This window comes from Coturnix japonica, chromosome 1 (assembly GCF_054131305.1).
Source record: "Coturnix japonica strain WE chromosome 1, WE-NBRP24, whole genome shotgun sequence".
In the NCBI taxonomy this organism is placed as follows: Eukaryota; Metazoa; Chordata; class Aves; order Galliformes; family Phasianidae; genus Coturnix; species Coturnix japonica.
Window position 1 is genome coordinate 177,032,952 of NC_140663.1, and position 19,524 is coordinate 177,052,475.

The 19,524-nt window shown below is 54.6% G+C and overlaps 1 protein-coding gene across 1 annotated transcript in view; it reads left to right on the top strand.

Annotated features, from left to right (window-relative positions):
* INPPL1 (inositol polyphosphate phosphatase like 1) overlaps positions 1–19,524 on the top strand; it is a 57,877-nt gene that overhangs the window by 9,716 nt on the left and 28,637 nt on the right. The window contains 13 exon segments of the mRNA XM_085536582.1: positions 1,033–1,183; positions 1,257–1,377; positions 2,716–2,853; positions 4,641–4,731; positions 4,816–4,905; positions 5,584–5,682; positions 5,761–5,911; positions 6,008–6,114; positions 8,143–8,245; positions 10,410–10,427; positions 10,430–10,605; positions 15,513–15,630; positions 17,985–18,081. Coding sequence (XP_085392708.1) covers positions 1,033–1,183; positions 1,257–1,377; positions 2,716–2,853; positions 4,641–4,731; positions 4,816–4,905; positions 5,584–5,682; positions 5,761–5,911; positions 6,008–6,114; positions 8,143–8,245; positions 10,410–10,427; positions 10,430–10,605; positions 15,513–15,630; positions 17,985–18,081 — 1,460 coding nt within the window.

Sequence of the window (19,524 nt, forward strand, 5' to 3'; positions counted from 1 at the left end):
GCTCCCTTATGGGGTGGTGCCAGCTGTGTGTGCTGTGTGGGTACCAGCTGTGTGTGCTATGTGGGTACCAGCTGTGTGTGCTATGTGGGTACCAGCTGTGTGTGCTATGTGGGTACCAGCTGTGTGTGCTATGTGGGTACCAGCTGTGTGTGCTATGTGGGTACCAGCTGTGTGTGCTATGTGGGTCCCAGCTGTGTGTGCTATGTGGGTACCAGCTGTGTGTGCTATGTGGGTCCCAGCTGTGTGTGCTATGTGGGTACCAGCTGTGTGTGCTATGTGGGTACCAGCTGTGTGTGCTATGTGGGTCCCAGCTGTGTGTGCTATGTGGGTACCAGCTGTGTGTGCTATGTGGGTACCAGCTGTGTGTGCTATGTGGGTACCAGCTGTGTGTGCTATGTGGGTACCAGCTGTGTGTGCTATGTGGGTACCAGCTGTGTGTGCTATGTGGGTACCAGCTGTGTGTGCTATATGGGTACCAGCTGTGTGTGCTGTGTGGGTACCAGCTGTGTGTGCTATGTGGGTACCAGCTGTGTGTGCTATGTGGGTACCAGCTGTGTGTGCTGTGTGGGTACCAGCTGTGTGTGCTATGTGGGTACCAGCTGTGTGTGCTATATGGGTACCAGCTGTGTGTGCTATGTGGGTACCAGCTGTATGTGCTATGTGGGTACCAGCTGTGTGTGCTATGTGGGTACCAGCTGTATGGGTGCTGTCTGGGTCCCAGCTGTGTGTGCTCCCTTATGGGGTGTTGCCAGCTGTGTGGGTCCCAGCTGTGTGTGCTATGTGGGTGCCAGCTGTGTGTGATGCCAGCTGTGTGTGCTCCCTTATAGGGTGGTGCCAGCTGTGGGTGCCAGCTGAGGGTGCTCCCTTATAGGGTGGTGCCAGCTGTGTGTCCCAGCTTTTTGTGCTCCCTTATGGGGCGGTGCCAGCTGTGGGTCCCAGCTGTGTGTGCTCCCTTATGGGGTGGTCCCAGCTGTGTCCCATCTGTGTGTTCCATCTGTGCTCCTTCATTGCTGACATCCTTTACCCCCTCAGACGTCTCAGGGCGTCCAGGTTCGGCGCTTCAAGACGCTGTCGGAGCTGATCTCGCTGTACCTGCAGCCCAACCAGGGCCTGGTGTGCACGCTGCTCTTCCCCGTCGAGAGGGACAAGGACAAGGAGGGCACAGAGGACAGGGATTACTCGGGTAGGTGGGTGGGTGCCCTCTGTCCCCATGGGGTCCCATAGGGCAGCACGGTGCCCACCCCGCTGCCTTGCAGATGGTGACGATGAGAAGCCCCCGCTGCCCCCACGCTCCAGCACCAGCAGCTTCTCGGGCTCCTCAGTGGGGCTCAGCCCCAGCAGCCCCGGAACAGCGGGGTCCGATGGGGCGGCGGAGAGGTGAGGAGCAGCACTGGGGCACCATTGGACCCCATAGCCCCATTGTACCCCATAAACCCATTACATCCCCATTGTACCCCATAGCCCCATTGTACCCCATAAACACACTGCATCCCCATTGCATCCCCATAGCCCCATTACATCCCCATTGCATCCCCATAACTCCATTGCATCTCCGTTGCATCTCCATTACATCCCCATTGCAGCCCCATAACCCCATTACATCCCCACTGCATCCCCATAACCCAACTCCATCCCCATTGTAACCCCATAACCCCACTCCATCCCCATTGCATCCCATAACCCCATTACATCCCCATTGTATCCCCACAACCCCATTGAATCCCCATTGCATCCCCATAACCCCACCCAATCCCCATTGTACCCCCATAACCCCCCTCCATCCCCATTATATCCCCATAACCCCATTGCATCCCCATAACCCCCCTCCATCCCCATTGTATCCCCACAACCCCATTGAAACCCCATTGTATCCCCATAACCCCACTCCATCCCCACAACCCAACTCCATCCCCATTGTATCCCCATAACCCCATTCCATCCCCATTGCATCCCCATAACCCCATTACATCCCCATTATATCCCCACATCCCCATTGTATCCCCATAACCCCACTCCATCCCCACTGTATCCCCACAACCCCACTGCATCCCCATTGCATCCCCACAACCCAACTCCATCCCCATTGCATCCTCACAACCCCGTTACATCCCCATTGTATCCCCACATCCCCATTGAAACCCCACTGCATCCCCATAACCCCACTCCATCCCCACTGTATCCCCACAACCCCATTGTACCCCCATAACCCCATTACATCCCCATTGTACCCCCATAACCCCATTACATCCCCATTGTACCCCCATAACCCCCCTCCATCCCCATTATATTCCCATAACCCCATTGTACCCCCATAACCCCATTACATCCCCATTATATCCCCATAACCCCACTGTACCCCCATAACCCCATTACATCCCCATTATATCCCCATAACCCCATTGTACCCCCATAACCCCATTGTACCCCCATTGCATCCCCACAACCCAACTCCTCCCCATTGTATCCCCATAACCCCCCTCCATCCCCATTTATCCCCATAACCCCATTGTACCCCCTAACCCCATTACATCCCCATTGCATCCCCAAAACCCCACCCAATTCCCATTATATCCCCATAACCCCATTATATCCCCATAACCCCATTGTATCCCCATAACCCCACTGTCCCCCCATAACCCCATTGTCCCCCCATTGCCCCCTGTCCCCCCATAACCCCATTGTCCCCCCATTGCCCCCTGTCCCTGTCCCTTCCAGCCCCAATGGCCTGGCCGCCATCTCCCACGAGTACCTGAAGTGCAGCTACGCGCTGGACCTGGAGGCCGTGAGAGCTGGGGGCAGCAACCTCAGCCACCTCAACAGGACCCTGGTGACGGCCTGCAAGAGGCTGCATGGGTCAGTGCGGGGTAATGGGGTATTATGGGATATTATGGGATCAATGGGATGGGATGGGATGGATGGGATGGGATGGATGGGATGGGATGGGATGGGATGGGATGGGATGGGATGGGATGGGATGGGATGGGATGGGATGGATGGGATGGGATGGATGGGATGGGATGGATGGGATGGGATGGGATGGGGTGGGATGGGATGGGATGGGATGGGATGGGATGGATGGGATGGGATGGGATGGGATGGGATGGGATGGGATGGGATGGGATGGATGGGATGGGATGGATGGGATGGGATGGGATGGGGTGGGATGGGATGGGATGGGATGGGATGGGATGGATGGGATGGGATGGGATGGGATGGGATGGGATGGGATGGGATGGATGGGATGGGATGGGATGGGATGGGATGGGATATTATGGGATGGATGGGATGGGATGGATGGGATGGGAAGGATGGGATGGATGGGATGGGATGGGATGGGATGGGATGGGATGGATGGGATGGGATGGGATGGATGGGATGGGATGGATGGGATGGATGGGGTGGGATGGGATGGGATGGGATGGGATGGGATGGATGGGATGGATGGGATGGATGGGATGGGATGGGATGGGATGGATGGGATGGGATGGATGGGATGGATGGGGTGGGATGGATGGGATGGGATGGGATGGGATGGGATGGGATGGATGGGATGGGATGGGATGGGATGGGATGGGATGGGATGGGATGGATGGGATGGGATGGGATGGGATGGGATGGGATATTATGGGATGGATGGGATGGGATGGATGGGATGGGAAGGATGGGATGGATGGGATGGGATGGGATGGGATGGGATGGGATGGATGGGATGGGATGGGATGGATGGGATGGGATGGATGGGATGGATGGGGTGGGATGGGATGGGATGGGATGGGATGGGATGGATGGGATGGATGGGATGGATGGGATGGGATGGGATGGGATGGATGGGATGGGATGGATGGGATGGATGGGGTGGGATGGATGGGATGGGGTGGGGTGGGATGGATGGGATGGGATGGATGGGATGGGATGGATGGGATATTATGGGATGGGATGGATGGGATGGGATGGGATGGGATGGGATGGGATGGGATGGATGGGATATTATGGGATGGGATGGATGGGATGGGATGGGATGGGATGGGATATTATGGGATGGATGGGATGGGATATTATGGGATGGATGGGATGGGATGGGATGGGATGGGATATTATGGGATGGATGGGATGGGATATTATGGGATGGATGGGATGGGATGGGATGGGATGGGATGGGATGGGATGTTATGGATGGGATGGGATGGGATGGATGGGATGGATGGGATGGGATGGGATGGGATGGATGGGATGGATGGGATGGGATGGGATGGATGGGATGGGATGGATGGGATGGGATGGATGGGATGGGATGGGATGGGATGGATGGGATATTATGGGATGGGATGGGGTGGGATGGCTGGGATGGGATGGATGGGATGGGATGGGATATTATGGGATGGATGGGATGGGATGGATGGGATGGATGGATGGATGGATGGATGGATGGATGGATGGATGGATGGATGGATGGATGAATGGATGGATGGATGGATGGATGGATGGAGGGGGTGAGTGGATGGGATGGGATGGACGGACGGACGGATGGATGGACGGATGGACAGACGGATGGATGGATGGTTGGAGGGATGGACGGACGGATGGATGGACAGACGGATGGATGGATCCCGACCTGCTGCTGCTTTTCCCTCCCCCTGCAGTGAGGTGGACAAGGTCCTGGCAGGTCTGGAGATCCTCGCCAAGGTCTTTGACCAGCAGAGCTCCCCGATGGTGTCCAAGATCCTCCAGCAGGTGAGTGATGCGTGTCAATATCCCAATGGGGGCCGGCACTATGATGGGGGTCCCCATGTATTGATTTGGGGGGGGGGTTTGCAGGCAGCACCACAAAGCGGGGAGCAGGAGCTGGAGAACCTGGTGCTGAAACTGTCTGTGCTGAAGGATTTCCTTTCTAGTATTGAGAAGAAGGTGAGTAGGGCAATGGGGATGGGGGGGGGGGGCGACAAGAGTGGCTGTCACCTACGCCGCATAAAGGGGTGGATGGATGGGTTGGATATGGGGGATGGATGGGATGGGATGGGATGGGGGTGGGATGGGATGGATGGGATGGAAGGGATGGGATGGGATGGATGGATGGGATGGGATGGATGGGATGGGATGGATGGGATGGGATATTATGGGGTGGGTGGGATGGGATGGGATGGGGTGGGATGGATGGGATATTATGGGATGGATGGGATGGATGGGATGGGATGGGATGGATGGATGGGATGGGATGGGATGGATGGATGGGATGGATGGGATATTATGGGATGGATGGGATATTATGGGATGGGATGTGATATTATTGGATGGGATGGATGGGATGGGATGGGATATTATGGGATGGGATGGGATGGATGGGATGGGGTGGGATGGGATGGATGGGATGGGATGGATGGGATATTATGGGATGGGATAGAATGGGATGGGATGGGATGGATGGGATGGATGGGATATTATGGGATGGGATGGGATGGATGGGATGGGATGGGATGGATGGGATATTATGGGATGGGATAGAATGGGATGGGATGGGATAAAGGGGCCATAAAGGTGTGGGTGGGGGGGTGACAGCCACTCTTGTTGCCCCCCCCCCCCCATAAGGCATTAAAAGCAATGCAGGACATGAGCATGGCCAGCCCAGCTGTGCCATCCCAACCCGTATCCCGCAAAGCCAAGAGCATCCCTGTGCAGACCTTTGAGGTGAGCCCCATCCATCCCCCTTCCAGGACCTCCCTGCCCCATATAGACCCTATAGAACTAACCTATAGCATCCTATAGGTCAAGCTGGACGTCACATTGGGGGATTTAACCAAGATCGGGAAGTCTCAGAAATACACGTTGAGCGTGGATGTGGAGGGGGGCAAGTTGGTGGTGATGAAGAAGCAAAGGGATGCTCAGGAAGACTGGAATACCTTCACCTATGATAAGAGTAAGCAGAGATTGAATAGAGGAGGGGGCTAAAGGGGGGGGGGTTAATAACGGGGGGGGTCCCAGCTTGGTCCCATTGTCTCCCCCCCCCCCTCAGTCCGGCAGCTGATTAAATCCCAGCGGGTTCAGAACAAACTGGGCATCGTCTTTGAGAAGGAGAAGGATCGGAGCCAGCGGAAAGACTTTGTGTTCGTCAGCGCAAGGGTGGGTGTCATGGGGGGGGGGGTATAAAGGGGGTATTGGGGTACAGGGGGGGGCTCATGGGAGGTATTGGGGTACTGGAGGGGTATATAAAGGGGGGTAATGGGGTACAGGGGGGGTATATAAAGGGGGTATTGGGGTAAAGGGGGGGATCATGGGGGTGGTATATAAAGGGGGGTAATAGGGTACAGGGTATATAAAGGGGGGTATTGGGGTACAGGGGGGGTTAAGGGGTGGGTATATAAAGGGGGGTATTGGGGTAAAGGTGGGGCTCATGGGTGGTATATAAAGGGGGATATTGAGGTACAGGGGGGTCTCATGAGGGGGTATATATAGGGGGGTATTGGGGTACAGGGGGGTCTCATGGGGGGGTATTGGGGTACAGGGGGGTTCATGGGGGGGTATATAAAAGGTGGTAATGGGTATGGGGGGGGTAATGGGGTGGGTATATAAAGGGGGGTATTGGGGTATGGGGGGGCTCATGGGGGTATATAAATGGGGGTATTGGGGTAAAGGGGGGTATATAAAGGGGGTATTGGGGTACAGGGGGGTCTCATGGGGGGTATATAAAGGGGGGGTATTGGGGTAAAGGGGAGTATCATGGGGGGGTATATAAAGGGAGGTATTGGGGTACAGGGGGGCTCTTGGGGGGGGTACATAAAGGGGGGTATTGGGGTACAATGGGGGGGTATATAAATGGGGTATTGGGGTACAGGGGGTCTCATTGGGGGGTATATAAAGGGGGGTATTGGGGTACAGGGGTGGCTATGGGGGTGATATAAAGGGAGGTATTGTGGTACGGGGGGGGTTATGGGGTGGGTATATAAAGGTTGGTGTTGGGGTAAAGGGGGGGTATATAAAGGGGGGTATTGGGGTACAGGGGGGGCTCATGGGGGGGTATATAAAGGGGGATATTGGGGTATAGGGGGTCTGGGGGGGTATATAAAGGGGGGTATTGGGGTAAAGGGGGATATATAAAGGGGGGTATTGGGGTACAGGGGGGTCTCATGGGGGGAGTATATAAAGGGGGGGATTGGGGTACAATGGAGAGGTATATAAAGGGGGTATTGGGGAATAGGGAGGTCTTATGGGGGGGCATATAAAGGGGGGTATTGAGGTACAGGGGGGGTATATAAAGGGGGGTATTGGGGTACAGGGGGGCTCATTGGGGGGGTTTATAAAGGTGGGTATTGGGGTAAAGGGGTGGCTCATGTGGGGGGTATATAAAGGGGTATTGGGTACAGGGGGGTCTTATGGGGGGGTATATAAAGGGGGGTACTGGGGTACAGGGTATATAAAGGGGGGTATTGGTATACAGGGGGGTCTGGGGGGGGTATATAAAGGGGGGTATTGGGGAATAGGGGGGTCTTATGGGGGGGCATATAAAGGTGGGTATTGGGGTAAAGGGGTGGCTCATGTGGGGGGGTATTGGGGTACGGGGGGGCTAATGGGGGGTATATAAAGGGGGGTATTGGGTACAGGGTATATAAAGGGGGGTATTGGGGTACAGGGGGGGTTATGGGGTGGGTATATAAAGGGGGGTAATGGGGTACAGGGGGGGTTATGGGGTGGGTATATAAAGGGGGGTATTGGGGTAAAGGGGTACAGGGGGGCTCATGGGGGGGTATAAAAAGGGGGGTATATAAAGGGGGGTACAGGGTATATAAAGAGGGGTATTGGGGTACAGGGGGGGTTATGGGGTGGGTATATAAAGGGGGGCATTGGGGTACAGGGGGGTCTGGGGGAGGTATATAAAGGGGGGTATTGGAGTAAAGGGGGGTGTATGTAAAGGGGGGTAATGGGGTACAGGGTATATAAAGTGGGGTATTGGGGTACAGAGGGGGCTCATGGGGGGTATATAAAGGGGGTTATTGGTACAGGGGAGTCTCATGGGGGGGTATTGTGGTACATGGGGGTCTCATGGGGGGGTATTGTGGTACAGGGGGGTCTCATGGGGGCGTATTGTGGTACAGGGGGGTCTCATGGGGGCGTATTGTGGTACGGGGGGTCTCATGTTGTGCCCCCCCATAGAAGAGGGAGGCGTTCTGCCAGCTGCTGCAGCTGATGAAGAACAAGCACTCGCAGCAGGACGAGCCCGACATGATCTCCATCTTCATCGGCACCTGGAATATGGGTGAGGGATGGGGGGCAGAGCACAACGACCCCCCCTTCCCCAACCCCATAGCCCATGTCCCCCCCCTTTTACTCAATACATCCCCCCTTCTAACCCTACCCACCCCCATTTCCTCCCTATACCCCCCTTCTAACCCTATCCCCCCCCCATACTCAATACAACCCCCCTTCTAAGCCCACCCCCCCTTATACTCACTATATCCCCCCTTCTAACCCTACCCACCCCCCTCCCCCCCATTTACTCAATATATCTCCCTTCTAACCTTCCCCCCCTCTCCCCTCCCCATTTACTCACTATATCCCCCCTTCTAAGCCTACCCCCCCTTCCCCCCCTTTTACTCAATATAGACCCCCTTCTAACCCTAACCCACCCCCCCCATACTCAATATATCCCCCTTATAAGCCAACCCCCCCAACCCCCCCCATTATACTCCATATATCCCCCTTCTAACCCTACCCACCCCCCCATACTCAATATACCCCCCCTTATAAGCCCACCCCCACCTCCCCCCCATTATACTCCATATATCCCCCCTTCTAAGCCTGTCCACCCCCCTCTCCCCCCCTTATACTCCATATAGCCCCCTTTTAAGCCTACCCCCCCCATTTCCTCACTATACTCCCCTTCTAACCCTGCCCCCCCCTTATACTCAATATATCCCCCCTCCCACCCCCCATTTCCTCACTACCCCCCCTTCTAAGCCTACCCCCCCTTTATACTCACTATATCCCCCTTCTAACCCTACCCACCCCCCCAGACTCAATATATCCCCCCTTATAAGCCACCCCCACCCCCCCATTATACTCCATATATCCCCCCTTCTAAGCCTGCCCACCCCCCCCAGCCCCCTCCCACCCCCTTACAAGCCTGCCCACCCCCATTACCCCCCCACCCCCCCATTTACTCACTATATCCCCCCTTCTAACCCTGCCCCCCCCTTATACTCAATATACCCCCCCTTCTAACCCTACCCACCCTCCTTTCCTCACTGTACCCCCCCTTCTAAGCCCACCCCCCTATACTCACTATACCCCCCTTATAACCCTACCCACCCCCCTTTCCTCACTATATCACCCTTCTAACCCTTCCCCCCCCCCCATTTACTCCATATATCCCCCTTCTAACCCTACCCACCCCCCCATACTCAATATACCCCCCCTTATAAGCCCACCCCCACCTCCCCCCCATTATACTCCATATATCCCCCCTTCTAAGCCTGTCCACCCCCCTCTCCCCCCCATATACTCCGTATATCCCCCCTTCTAACCCTACCCCCCCCCATTTCCTCACTATACTCCCCTTCTAACCCTGCCCCCCCCTTATACTCAATATACACCCCCTCCCACCCCCCATTTCCTCGCTAACCCCCCTTCTAACCCTACCCCCCCCCTTTATACTCAATATATCCCCCTTCTAACCCTACCCACCGCCCCCATACTCAATATATCCCCCCTTATAAGCCAACCCCCCCCCACCCCCCCCATTATACTCCATATATCCCCCCTTCTAACCCTACCTACCCCCCTTTCCTCACTCTACTGCCCTTCTAACCCTGCCCCCCCCTTATACTCAATATATCCCCCCTCCCACCCCCCCATTTCCTCACTATCCCATTATAACCCTATCCCCCCCTTTATACTCCCTATATTCCCCTACTAACCCTACCCCCCCCCATACTCAATACATCCCCCCTTCTAAGCCCACCCCCCCCCATTTCCTCACTCTACCCCACTTCTAACCGTACCCCCCCCATTTTACTCCATACATCCCCCCTTCTAACTCTGCCCCCCCCCATTTCCTCACTACACCCCCCTTCTAACCCTACCCACACCCCATATCCTCACTCTACCCCCCTTCCAACTCTTCCCCCCCCCCCTTATACTCCATATATCCCCCCTTCTAACCCTACCCCCCCCCATTTCCTCCCTATACCCCCCTTCAAACCCTACCCACACCCCATATCCTCACTCTACCCCCCTTCCAACTCTTCCCCCCCCCTTATACTCCCTATACCCCCCTTCTAACCCTAACCCCCCCCATTTCCTCCCTATATCCCCCTTCTAACCCTACCCCCCCCCATTTCCTCCCTATACCCCCCTTCTAACCCTACCCACACCCCATTTCCTCCCTATACCCCCCTTCTAACCCTTCCCCCCCCATCCAGGCAGCGTCCCCCCCCCAAGAGCATTGGGTCGTGGCTGACGTGCCGTGGGCTGGGTAAGGCCCTGGACGAGGTGACGGCCGGGATCCCACACGACATCTACGTGTTCGGGACCCAGGAGAACTCGGTGGGGGACAAGGAATGGCTGGATTTAATGAGGGCAGCGCTAAGGGACAGCACTGACACTGAGTACCGGCCGGTATGGAACCCGTATAGGGGGTATGGGGGGATATAGGGGGATATAGGGGATATGGGGGCATATGGGGGGATATAGGGGATATAGGGGGGAATATAAGGGGATATAGAGGGATATAGGGGGGGATATAAGGGGATATAGGGGGATATAGCGGGGGGTATAGGGGGGATATAAGGGGATATAGGGAATATAACGGGGATATAGGGGGGATATGGGGGATATAGGGGGGATATAAGGGGATATAGGGGGGATATAGGAGATGTAAGGGGGATATAGGGGGGATATAGGGGATATAGGGGGATATAGAGGGGGTATAGGGGGATATCGGGGGGTTATAAGGGGATATAGCGGGGGGTATAGGGGGGATATAGGGGGGATATAAGAGAATATATGGGGGGATATAGGGGGGATATAGGGGGATATAGCAGGGGGTATAGGGGATATAGGGGTGGATATAGGGGATATAGGGGGATATAGAGGATATAGGGAGGATGTAGGGGGATATAGGGGGATATAGCGGGGGGTATAGGGGGGATATAAGGGGATATAGGGGGGATATAGTGGGATATAGGGTGGATATAGGTGGATATAGGGGATATAGGGGGATATAGGGGGAATAAAGGGGGATATACGGGGATATAGGGGGATAAAGGTGGATATAGGGGGGATATAGGGGGTATAGGGGGGATATAGTGGGGGATATAGGGGGGACAGGGGGGATATATGGGGATATGGGGGGATATAGGAGGGATATAGGAGATGTAGGGGGGATATAGGGGACATAGGGGGGATATAGGGGGAATATAGGGGGGTATAGGGGACATGGGGGGATATAGGGGATATAGAGAGGGATATAGGGGGATATAGGGGGGATATAAGGGGATATAGGGGGGATATAGGGAGGTATGGGGGGATATAGGGGGGATATAGGGGGATACAGGGGGGATATAGGGAGGTATGGGGGTATATAGGGGGGATATAGGGGATATAGGGGGGATATAGGAGATTTAGGGGATATAGGGGGCAACTCTGCACCCATGGACATCACAGATACCGAGTACTGCCCGGTACGGAATCGGTATAGGGGATATAGAGGGGATATAGGGGGATATAGGGGGATATAGGGGGGATATAGGGGGATATAGAGGGGATATAGGGGGGATATACTGGATATAGAGAGGAATATAGGGGATATAGGGGGGATATAGGTGGGTATGGGGTGATTTAGGGGTATATAGGGGGATATAGGGGGGATATAGGGAGGATATAGGAGGATATAGGGGGGATATAAGGGGGATATAGGGGATATAGGGGGAATATAGGGGGCTATGGGGGCTATGGGGGGATATAGGGGGGTATGGGAGGATATATGGGGGATATAGGGGGATATAGCGGGGGGTGTAGGGGGGATATAAGGGGATATAGGGAATATAACGGGGATATAGGGGGGATATGAGGGATATAGGGGGGATATAAGAGAATATATGGGGGGATATAGGAGGGATATAGGGGGATATAGCAGGGGGTATAGGGGATATAGGGGTGGATATAGGGGATATAGGGGGATATAGAGGATATAGGGAGGATGTAGGGGGATATAGCGGGGGGTATAGGGGGGATATAAGGGGATATAGGGGGGATATAGTGGGATATAGGGTGGATATAGGTGGATATAGGGGATATAGGGGGAATAAAGGGGGATATACGGGGATATAGGGGGATAAAGGTGGATATAGGGGGGATATAGGGGGTATAGGGGGGATATAGTGGGGGATATAGGGGGGACAGGGGGGATATATGGGGATATGGGGGGATATAGGAGGGATATAGGAGATGTAGGGGGGATATAGGGGATATAAGGGGGATATAGAGGGGGTATAGGGGGATATAGGGGTGATATAGGGGATATAGGGGGATATAGAGGATATAGGGAGGATATAGGGGGGATGTAGGGGGATATAGGGGGATATAGCGGGGGGTATAGGGGGAATATAAGGGGATATAGGGGGGATATAGTGGGATATAGGGTGGATATAGGTGGATATAGGGGGATATAGGGGGGATATTGGGGTAGAGGGGGATATAGGGGGGATATAAGGGGGTATAGGGGATATAGGGGGGATATAGGGGACATAGGGGGGATATAGGGGGATATAGGGGATATAGGGGGGATATAGAGGGATATAGGGGGATATAGGGGATATAGGGGGGGTATAGGGGGATATAGGGGGGGTATAGAGGGATATAGGGGGATATAGGGGATATTGGGGCTATGGGGGGACATAGGGGGGTATGGGAGGATATAGGGGGGATATAGGGGGATATAGGGGGGATATTGGGGTAGAGGGGGATATAGGGGGGATATAAGGGGATATAGGGGGGATATAGGGGGGGGGTATAGGGGGATATAGGGGGGATATAGGGAGATATAGGGGATATAGGGGGATATGGGGGCTATGGGGGGATATAGGGGGGTATGGGAGAATATAGGGGGGATATAGGGGGATATAGAGGGGATATAGGGGATATAGGGGTGGATATAGGGGATATAGGGGGGATATAGGTGGATATAGGGGGGATATAGGGGATGTAGGGGGCAACTCTGCACCCATGGACATCACTGATACCGAGTACCGTCCGGTACAGAACCGATATAGGGGATATAGGGGGGGATATAGGGGGGACATAGGGGGGATATGGGGGGATGTAGGGGGGATATAGGGGATATAAGGGGGATATAGGGCGATATAGGGGGGATATAGGGGGATATAGTGGGTATAAGGGGATATAGGGGATATAGGGGGATATAGGGGGATATAGGTGGGTATGGGGGCATATAGGGGATATAGGGGGGATATAGGGCATATAAGGGGGATATAGGGGGGATATAGGGAGGATATAGGTGGGGTATAGGGGGGATATAGCGGGGGATATAGTGGGTATAAGGGGATATAGGGGATATAGGGGGATATAGGTGGGTATGGGGGCATATAGGGGAGATATAGGGCATATAAGGGGGATATAGGGGGGATATAGTGGGGATATAGGGGCATATGTAGGATATAGGGGGGATATAGGGGGATATAAAGGGGATATAAGGGGACATAGGGGACATATAGGGGGATATAGGTGGGTATGGGGGCATATAGGGGATATAGGGGGGATATAGGGCATATAAGGGGGATATAGGGGGGATATAGGGAGGATATAGGTGGGGTATAGGGGGGATATAGCGGGGGGTATAGGGGGGATATAGGGGGGATATAAGGGAATATATGGGGGGATATAGGGGGATATAGCGGGGGGTATAGGGGATATAGGGGTGGATATAGGGGATATAGGGGGATATAGAGGATATAGGGGGGATATACGGGGATATAGGGGGATAAGGGGGGATATAGGGGGTATAGGGGGGATATAGTGGGGGATATAGGGGGGACAGGGGGGATATATGGGGATATGGGGGGATATAGGGGGGATATAGGAGATGTAGGGGGGATATAGGGGATATAAGGGGGATATAGGGGGATATAGAGGGGGTATAGGGGGATATAGGGGGGATATAGGGGCATATATAGGATATAGGGGGGATATAGGGGGATATAAAGGGGATATAAGGGGATATAGGGGACATATAGGGGAATATAGGGGGGTATGGGGCGATATAGGGGGGATATGGGGGGGTATGGGGGGATATAGGGGGGGTATAGGGGGATATAGAGGGGATATAGGGGGATATAGAGGGGATATAGGGGGATATAGGGGGGATATTGGGGTAGAGGGGGATATAAGGGGGTATAGGGGATATAGGGGGGATATAGGGGACATAGGGGGGATATAGGGGGAATATAGGGGGGTATAGGGGACATAGGGGGGATATAGGGGATATAGAGAGGGATATAGGGGGATATAGGGGGGATATAAGGGGATATAGGGGGGATATAGGGAGGTATGGGGGGATATAGGGGGGATATAGGGAGGTATGGGGGCATATAGGGGGGATATAGGGGATATAGGGGGGATATAGGAGATTTAGGGGATATAGGGGGCAACTCTGCACCCATGGACATCACAGATACCGAGTACCGCCCGGTACGGAATCGGTATAGGGGATATAGAGGGGATATAGGGGGATATAGAGGGATATAGGGGGGATATAGGGGGATATAGAGGGGATATAGGGGGGATATACTGGATATAGAGAGGAATATAGGGGATATAGGGGGGATATAGGTGGGTATGGGGTGATATAGGGGTATATAGGGGGATATAGGGGGGATATAGGGGGATATAGGGGGGATATAAGGGGGATATAGGGGGATGTGGGGGGGATATAAGGGGATACAGGGGGGATATAGGGTCCCCAGGTGGCCATGCAGTCCCTATGGGGTTGCTATGGGGTTTCTATGGGGTCCCCAGGTGGCCATGCAGTCCCTATGGGGTTTCTATGGGGTCCCCAGGTGGCCATGCAGTCCCTATGGGGTTTCTATGGGGTCCCCAGGTGGCCATGCAGTCCCTATGGGGTGTGCTATGGGGCAGGCTCTATGGGGTTTCTATGGGGTCCCCAGGTGGCCATGCAGTCCCTACGGGGCAGGCTCTATGGGGTTTCTATGGGGTCCCCAGGTGGCCATGCAGTCCCTATGGGGTTGCTATAGGGTTTCTATGGGGTCCCCAGGTGGCCATGCAGTCCCTATGGGGTTTCTATGGGTCCCCAGGTGGCCATGCAGTCCCTATGGGGTTGCTATGGGGCAGGCTCTATAGGGTTTCTATGGGTCCCCAGGTGGCCATGCAGTCCCTATGGGGTTGCTATGGGGCAGTCCCTATGGGGTTTCTATGGGTCCCCAGGTGGCCATGCAGTCCCTATGGGGTTGCTATGGGGCAGGCTCTATGGGGTTTCTATGGGTCCCCAGGTGGCCATGCAGTCCCTATGGAACATCAAGCTGCTGGTGCTGGTGAAGCCGGAGCACGAGAATCGCATCAGCCACGTCAGCACGTCCAGCGTCAAGACCGGCATCGCCAACACGCTGGGTACCAACAATGGGGGCTATGGGGCCAGCACATCCCCTGACCCCATTATGGCCCCATTACGTCCCCATTACATCCCCATTATGGCCCCATTATGGCCCCATTACGTCCCCATTACATCCCCATTATGGCCCCATTATGGCCCCATTACGTCCCCATTACATCCCCATTATGGCCCCATTATGGCCCCATTACGTCCCCATTACATCCCCATTATGGCCCCATTATGGCCCCATTACGTCCCCATTACATCCCCATTATGGCCCCATTATGGCCCCATTACGTCCCCATTACATCCCCATTACCGGCATCGCCAACACGCTGGGTACCAACAACGGGGGGCTATGGGGCCATCGCATCCCCTGACCCCATTATGGCCCCATTATGGCCCCATTACGTCCCCATGTCCCCATTACCGGCATCGCCAACACGCTGGGTACCAATAATGGGGGCTATGGGGCCATCGCATCCCCTGACCCCATTACATCCCCATTACGTCCCCATTATGGCCCCATTACGTCCCCATTATGTCCCCATTACATCCCCATTATGTCCCCATTACTGGCATCGCCAACACGCTGGGTACCAACAATGGGGGGCTACGGGGCCAGCACAGCCCCTGACCCCATTATGTCCCCATTACGTCCCCATTACGTCCCCATTACGTCCCCATCCTGCCCGCATCCCCATTGTGTCCCCATCCCATTCCATCCCCATTGTATCTGTGTCCCCATCCCATCCCCATCCTTTACCCATCCCATCCCCATTGTATCTGTGTCCCCATCTTATCCCATCCTGTCCCCATTCTGTCCCCAATCCCATCCCCACTGTGTCCATGTCCCCATCCCCATTGTGTCTTCATCCCATCCCCATCCCATCCCCATTATATCCCTGTCCCCATCCCATCCCATCCCATTCCCATTATATCCATGTTCCCCATCCCATCCCCATTATATCCTCATTGTATCTGTGTCTCCATCCCGTCCCAGTTGTATCCCCATTATAACTGTGTCCCCATCTTATCCCATCCTGTCCCCATACTGTCCTCATTCCCGACCTATCCCCATTGTGTCCCTGCCCCCATCCCATCCCCATTGTATCCCCATCCCATCCCATAGCTATTATGTCTCTATTCCCATCCCATCCCGTCCCCATCCCCACTGTATCCCTGTCCCCCATCCCATCCCATCCCATCCATCCCATCCCATAATATCCCATCCCATCCCATCCCATAATATCCCATCCCATCTTATCCCATCCCATCCCATAATATCCCATCCCCATCCCATCCCATAATATCCCAACCCCATCCCATCCCATCCCATCCATCCCATCCCATCCATCCCATCCATCCCATCCCATCCCATCCCATCCCATCCCATCCCATCCCATCCCATCCCATCCATCCCATCCCATCCATCCCATCCCATCCCATAATAACCCATCCCATCCCATCCCATCCATCCCATCCCATCCCATCCCATCCCATCCCATCCCATCCCATCCCATCCCATCCCATCCCATCCCATCCCATCCATCCCATCCCATCCATCCCATCCCATCCCATAATAACCCATCCCATCCCATCCCATCCATCCCATCCCATCCCATCCATCCCATCCATCCCATCCCATCCCATCCATCCCATCCCATCCCATCCCATCCCATCCCATCCATCCCATCCCATCCATCCCATAATATCCCATCCCATCCCATCCATCCCATCCCATCCATCCCATCCATCCCATCCCATCCCATCCCATCCATCCCATAATATCCCATCCCATCCATCCCATCCATCCCATCCCATCCATCCCATAATATCCCATCCCATCCCATCCATCCCATCCCATCCCATCCCATCCCATCCCATCCCATCCCATCCCATCCCATCCCATCCATCCCATCCCATCCCATTCCATCCCATAATATCCCATAATATCCCATAGATCCCATTGATCCCATTGATCCCATTGATCCCATTGACCCCATTGATCCCATTGATCCCATCATATCCCATTGATCCCATTGATCCCATTGATCCCATAGATCCCATAATATCCCATAATATCCCATAGATCCCATTGATCCCATTGATCCCATTGATCCCATTGACCCCATTGATCCCATTGATCCCATAATATCCCATTGATCCCATTGATCCCATAGATCCCATTGATCCCATAATATCCCATTGATCCCATAACATCCCATTGATCCCATTGATCCCATTGATCCCATTGATCCCATAGATCCCATAATATCCCATTGATCCCATTATATCCCATTGTTCCCATTAATCCCATTGACCCCATAGACCCCATTGATCCCATTGACCACCCCTCCATCCCCCTCAGGCAATAAAGGCGCCGTCGGCGTCTCCTTCATGTTCAATGGAACGTCCTTCGGTTTCGTCAACTGCCACCTCACGTCGGGCAACGAGAAGACGGCCAGGTGGGCAGGTGTGGGGCAGGGGGTGTATGTGGGGCAGGGGGTGTATGTGGGGCAGGGGGGGTGTGGGGTATGTGGGGCTGTGTGTAGGGTATGGGGCTGTATGTGGGGCTGTATGTGTATGGGGGTCTGTATGTGGGTCTGTATATGTATATGTGGGTCTGTATGTGGGGTATGGGTATGTATGTGGGGCTGTATGTGGGGTATGGGGCTGTATGTGGGGCTGTATGTAGGGTATGGGGCTGTATGTGGGGCAGGGGGGGTGTGGGGGATGGGGGGCTGAGTGTGGGGTATGGGGCTGTGTGTATGGGGGGCTGTGTGTGGGGCTTGGGGGGGTTGTGTGGGGCAGTGGGGCTGTGTGTGTATGGGGGGCTGTATGTGGGTCTGTATGTGTATATGTGGGTCGGTGTGTGGGGCAGTGGGGCTGTATGTGGGGCTGTATGTGGGGCAGGGGGTCTGTATGTGTATATGAGGGTCTGTATGTGGGGTATGGGGCTGTATGTGGGGCAGGGGGTCTGTATGTGGGTCTGTATATGGGGCTGTATGTGGGGCAGTGGGGCTGTATGTGGGGCAGGGGGTCTGTATGTGGGTCTGTATATGGGGCTGTATGTGGGGCAGTGGGGCTGTATGTGGGGCAGGGGGTCTGTATGTGGGTCTGTATGTGTGTATGTGGGGCTGTATGTGTGTCTGTATATGTATATGTGGGTCTGTATGTGGGGCTGTGTATCTGTATGTGTATATGTGGGGCTGTATGTGGGGCTGCATGTGGGGCAGTGGGTCTGTATGTATGTGGGGCAGGGGGGCTGTATGTGTGTCTGTATGTGGGGCAATGGGTCTGTATGTGGGGCTGTATGTGGGGCTGTATGTGGGGCAGGGGGCGCTGTGTATATGTGGGTCTGTATGTGGAGCAGTGTATCTGTATGTGGGGCAGTGGGGCTGTATGTGTGTATGTGGGTCTGTATGTGGGTCTGTATGTGTATATGGGGTTGTATGTGTATATGTGGGTCTGTATGTGTATATGGGGGTCTGTATGTGGGGCAGGGGTCGCTGTGGGTCCGTATGTGGGTCCGTATGTGGGTCCGTATGTGGGTCCGTATGTGGGTCTGTATGTGGGGTATGGGTCCGTATGTGGGTCTGTATGTGTATATGTGGGTCTGTATGTGTATATGTGGGTCTGTATGTGGGGCAGGGGTCGTTGTGGGTCTGTATGTGGGGCAGGGGGGCTGTATGTGGGTCTGTATGTGGGTCTGTATGTGTGTATGTGGGTCTGTATGTGTGTATGTGGGTCTGTATGTGGGGTATGGGGCTGTATGTGGGGCAGTGGGGCTGTATGTGGGTCTGTATGTGGGTTTTATGTGGGTCTGTATGTGGGGCAGGGTTGCTGTGGGTCTGTATGTGTATATGTGGGTCTGTATGTGTATATGTGGGTCTGTATGTGTATATGTG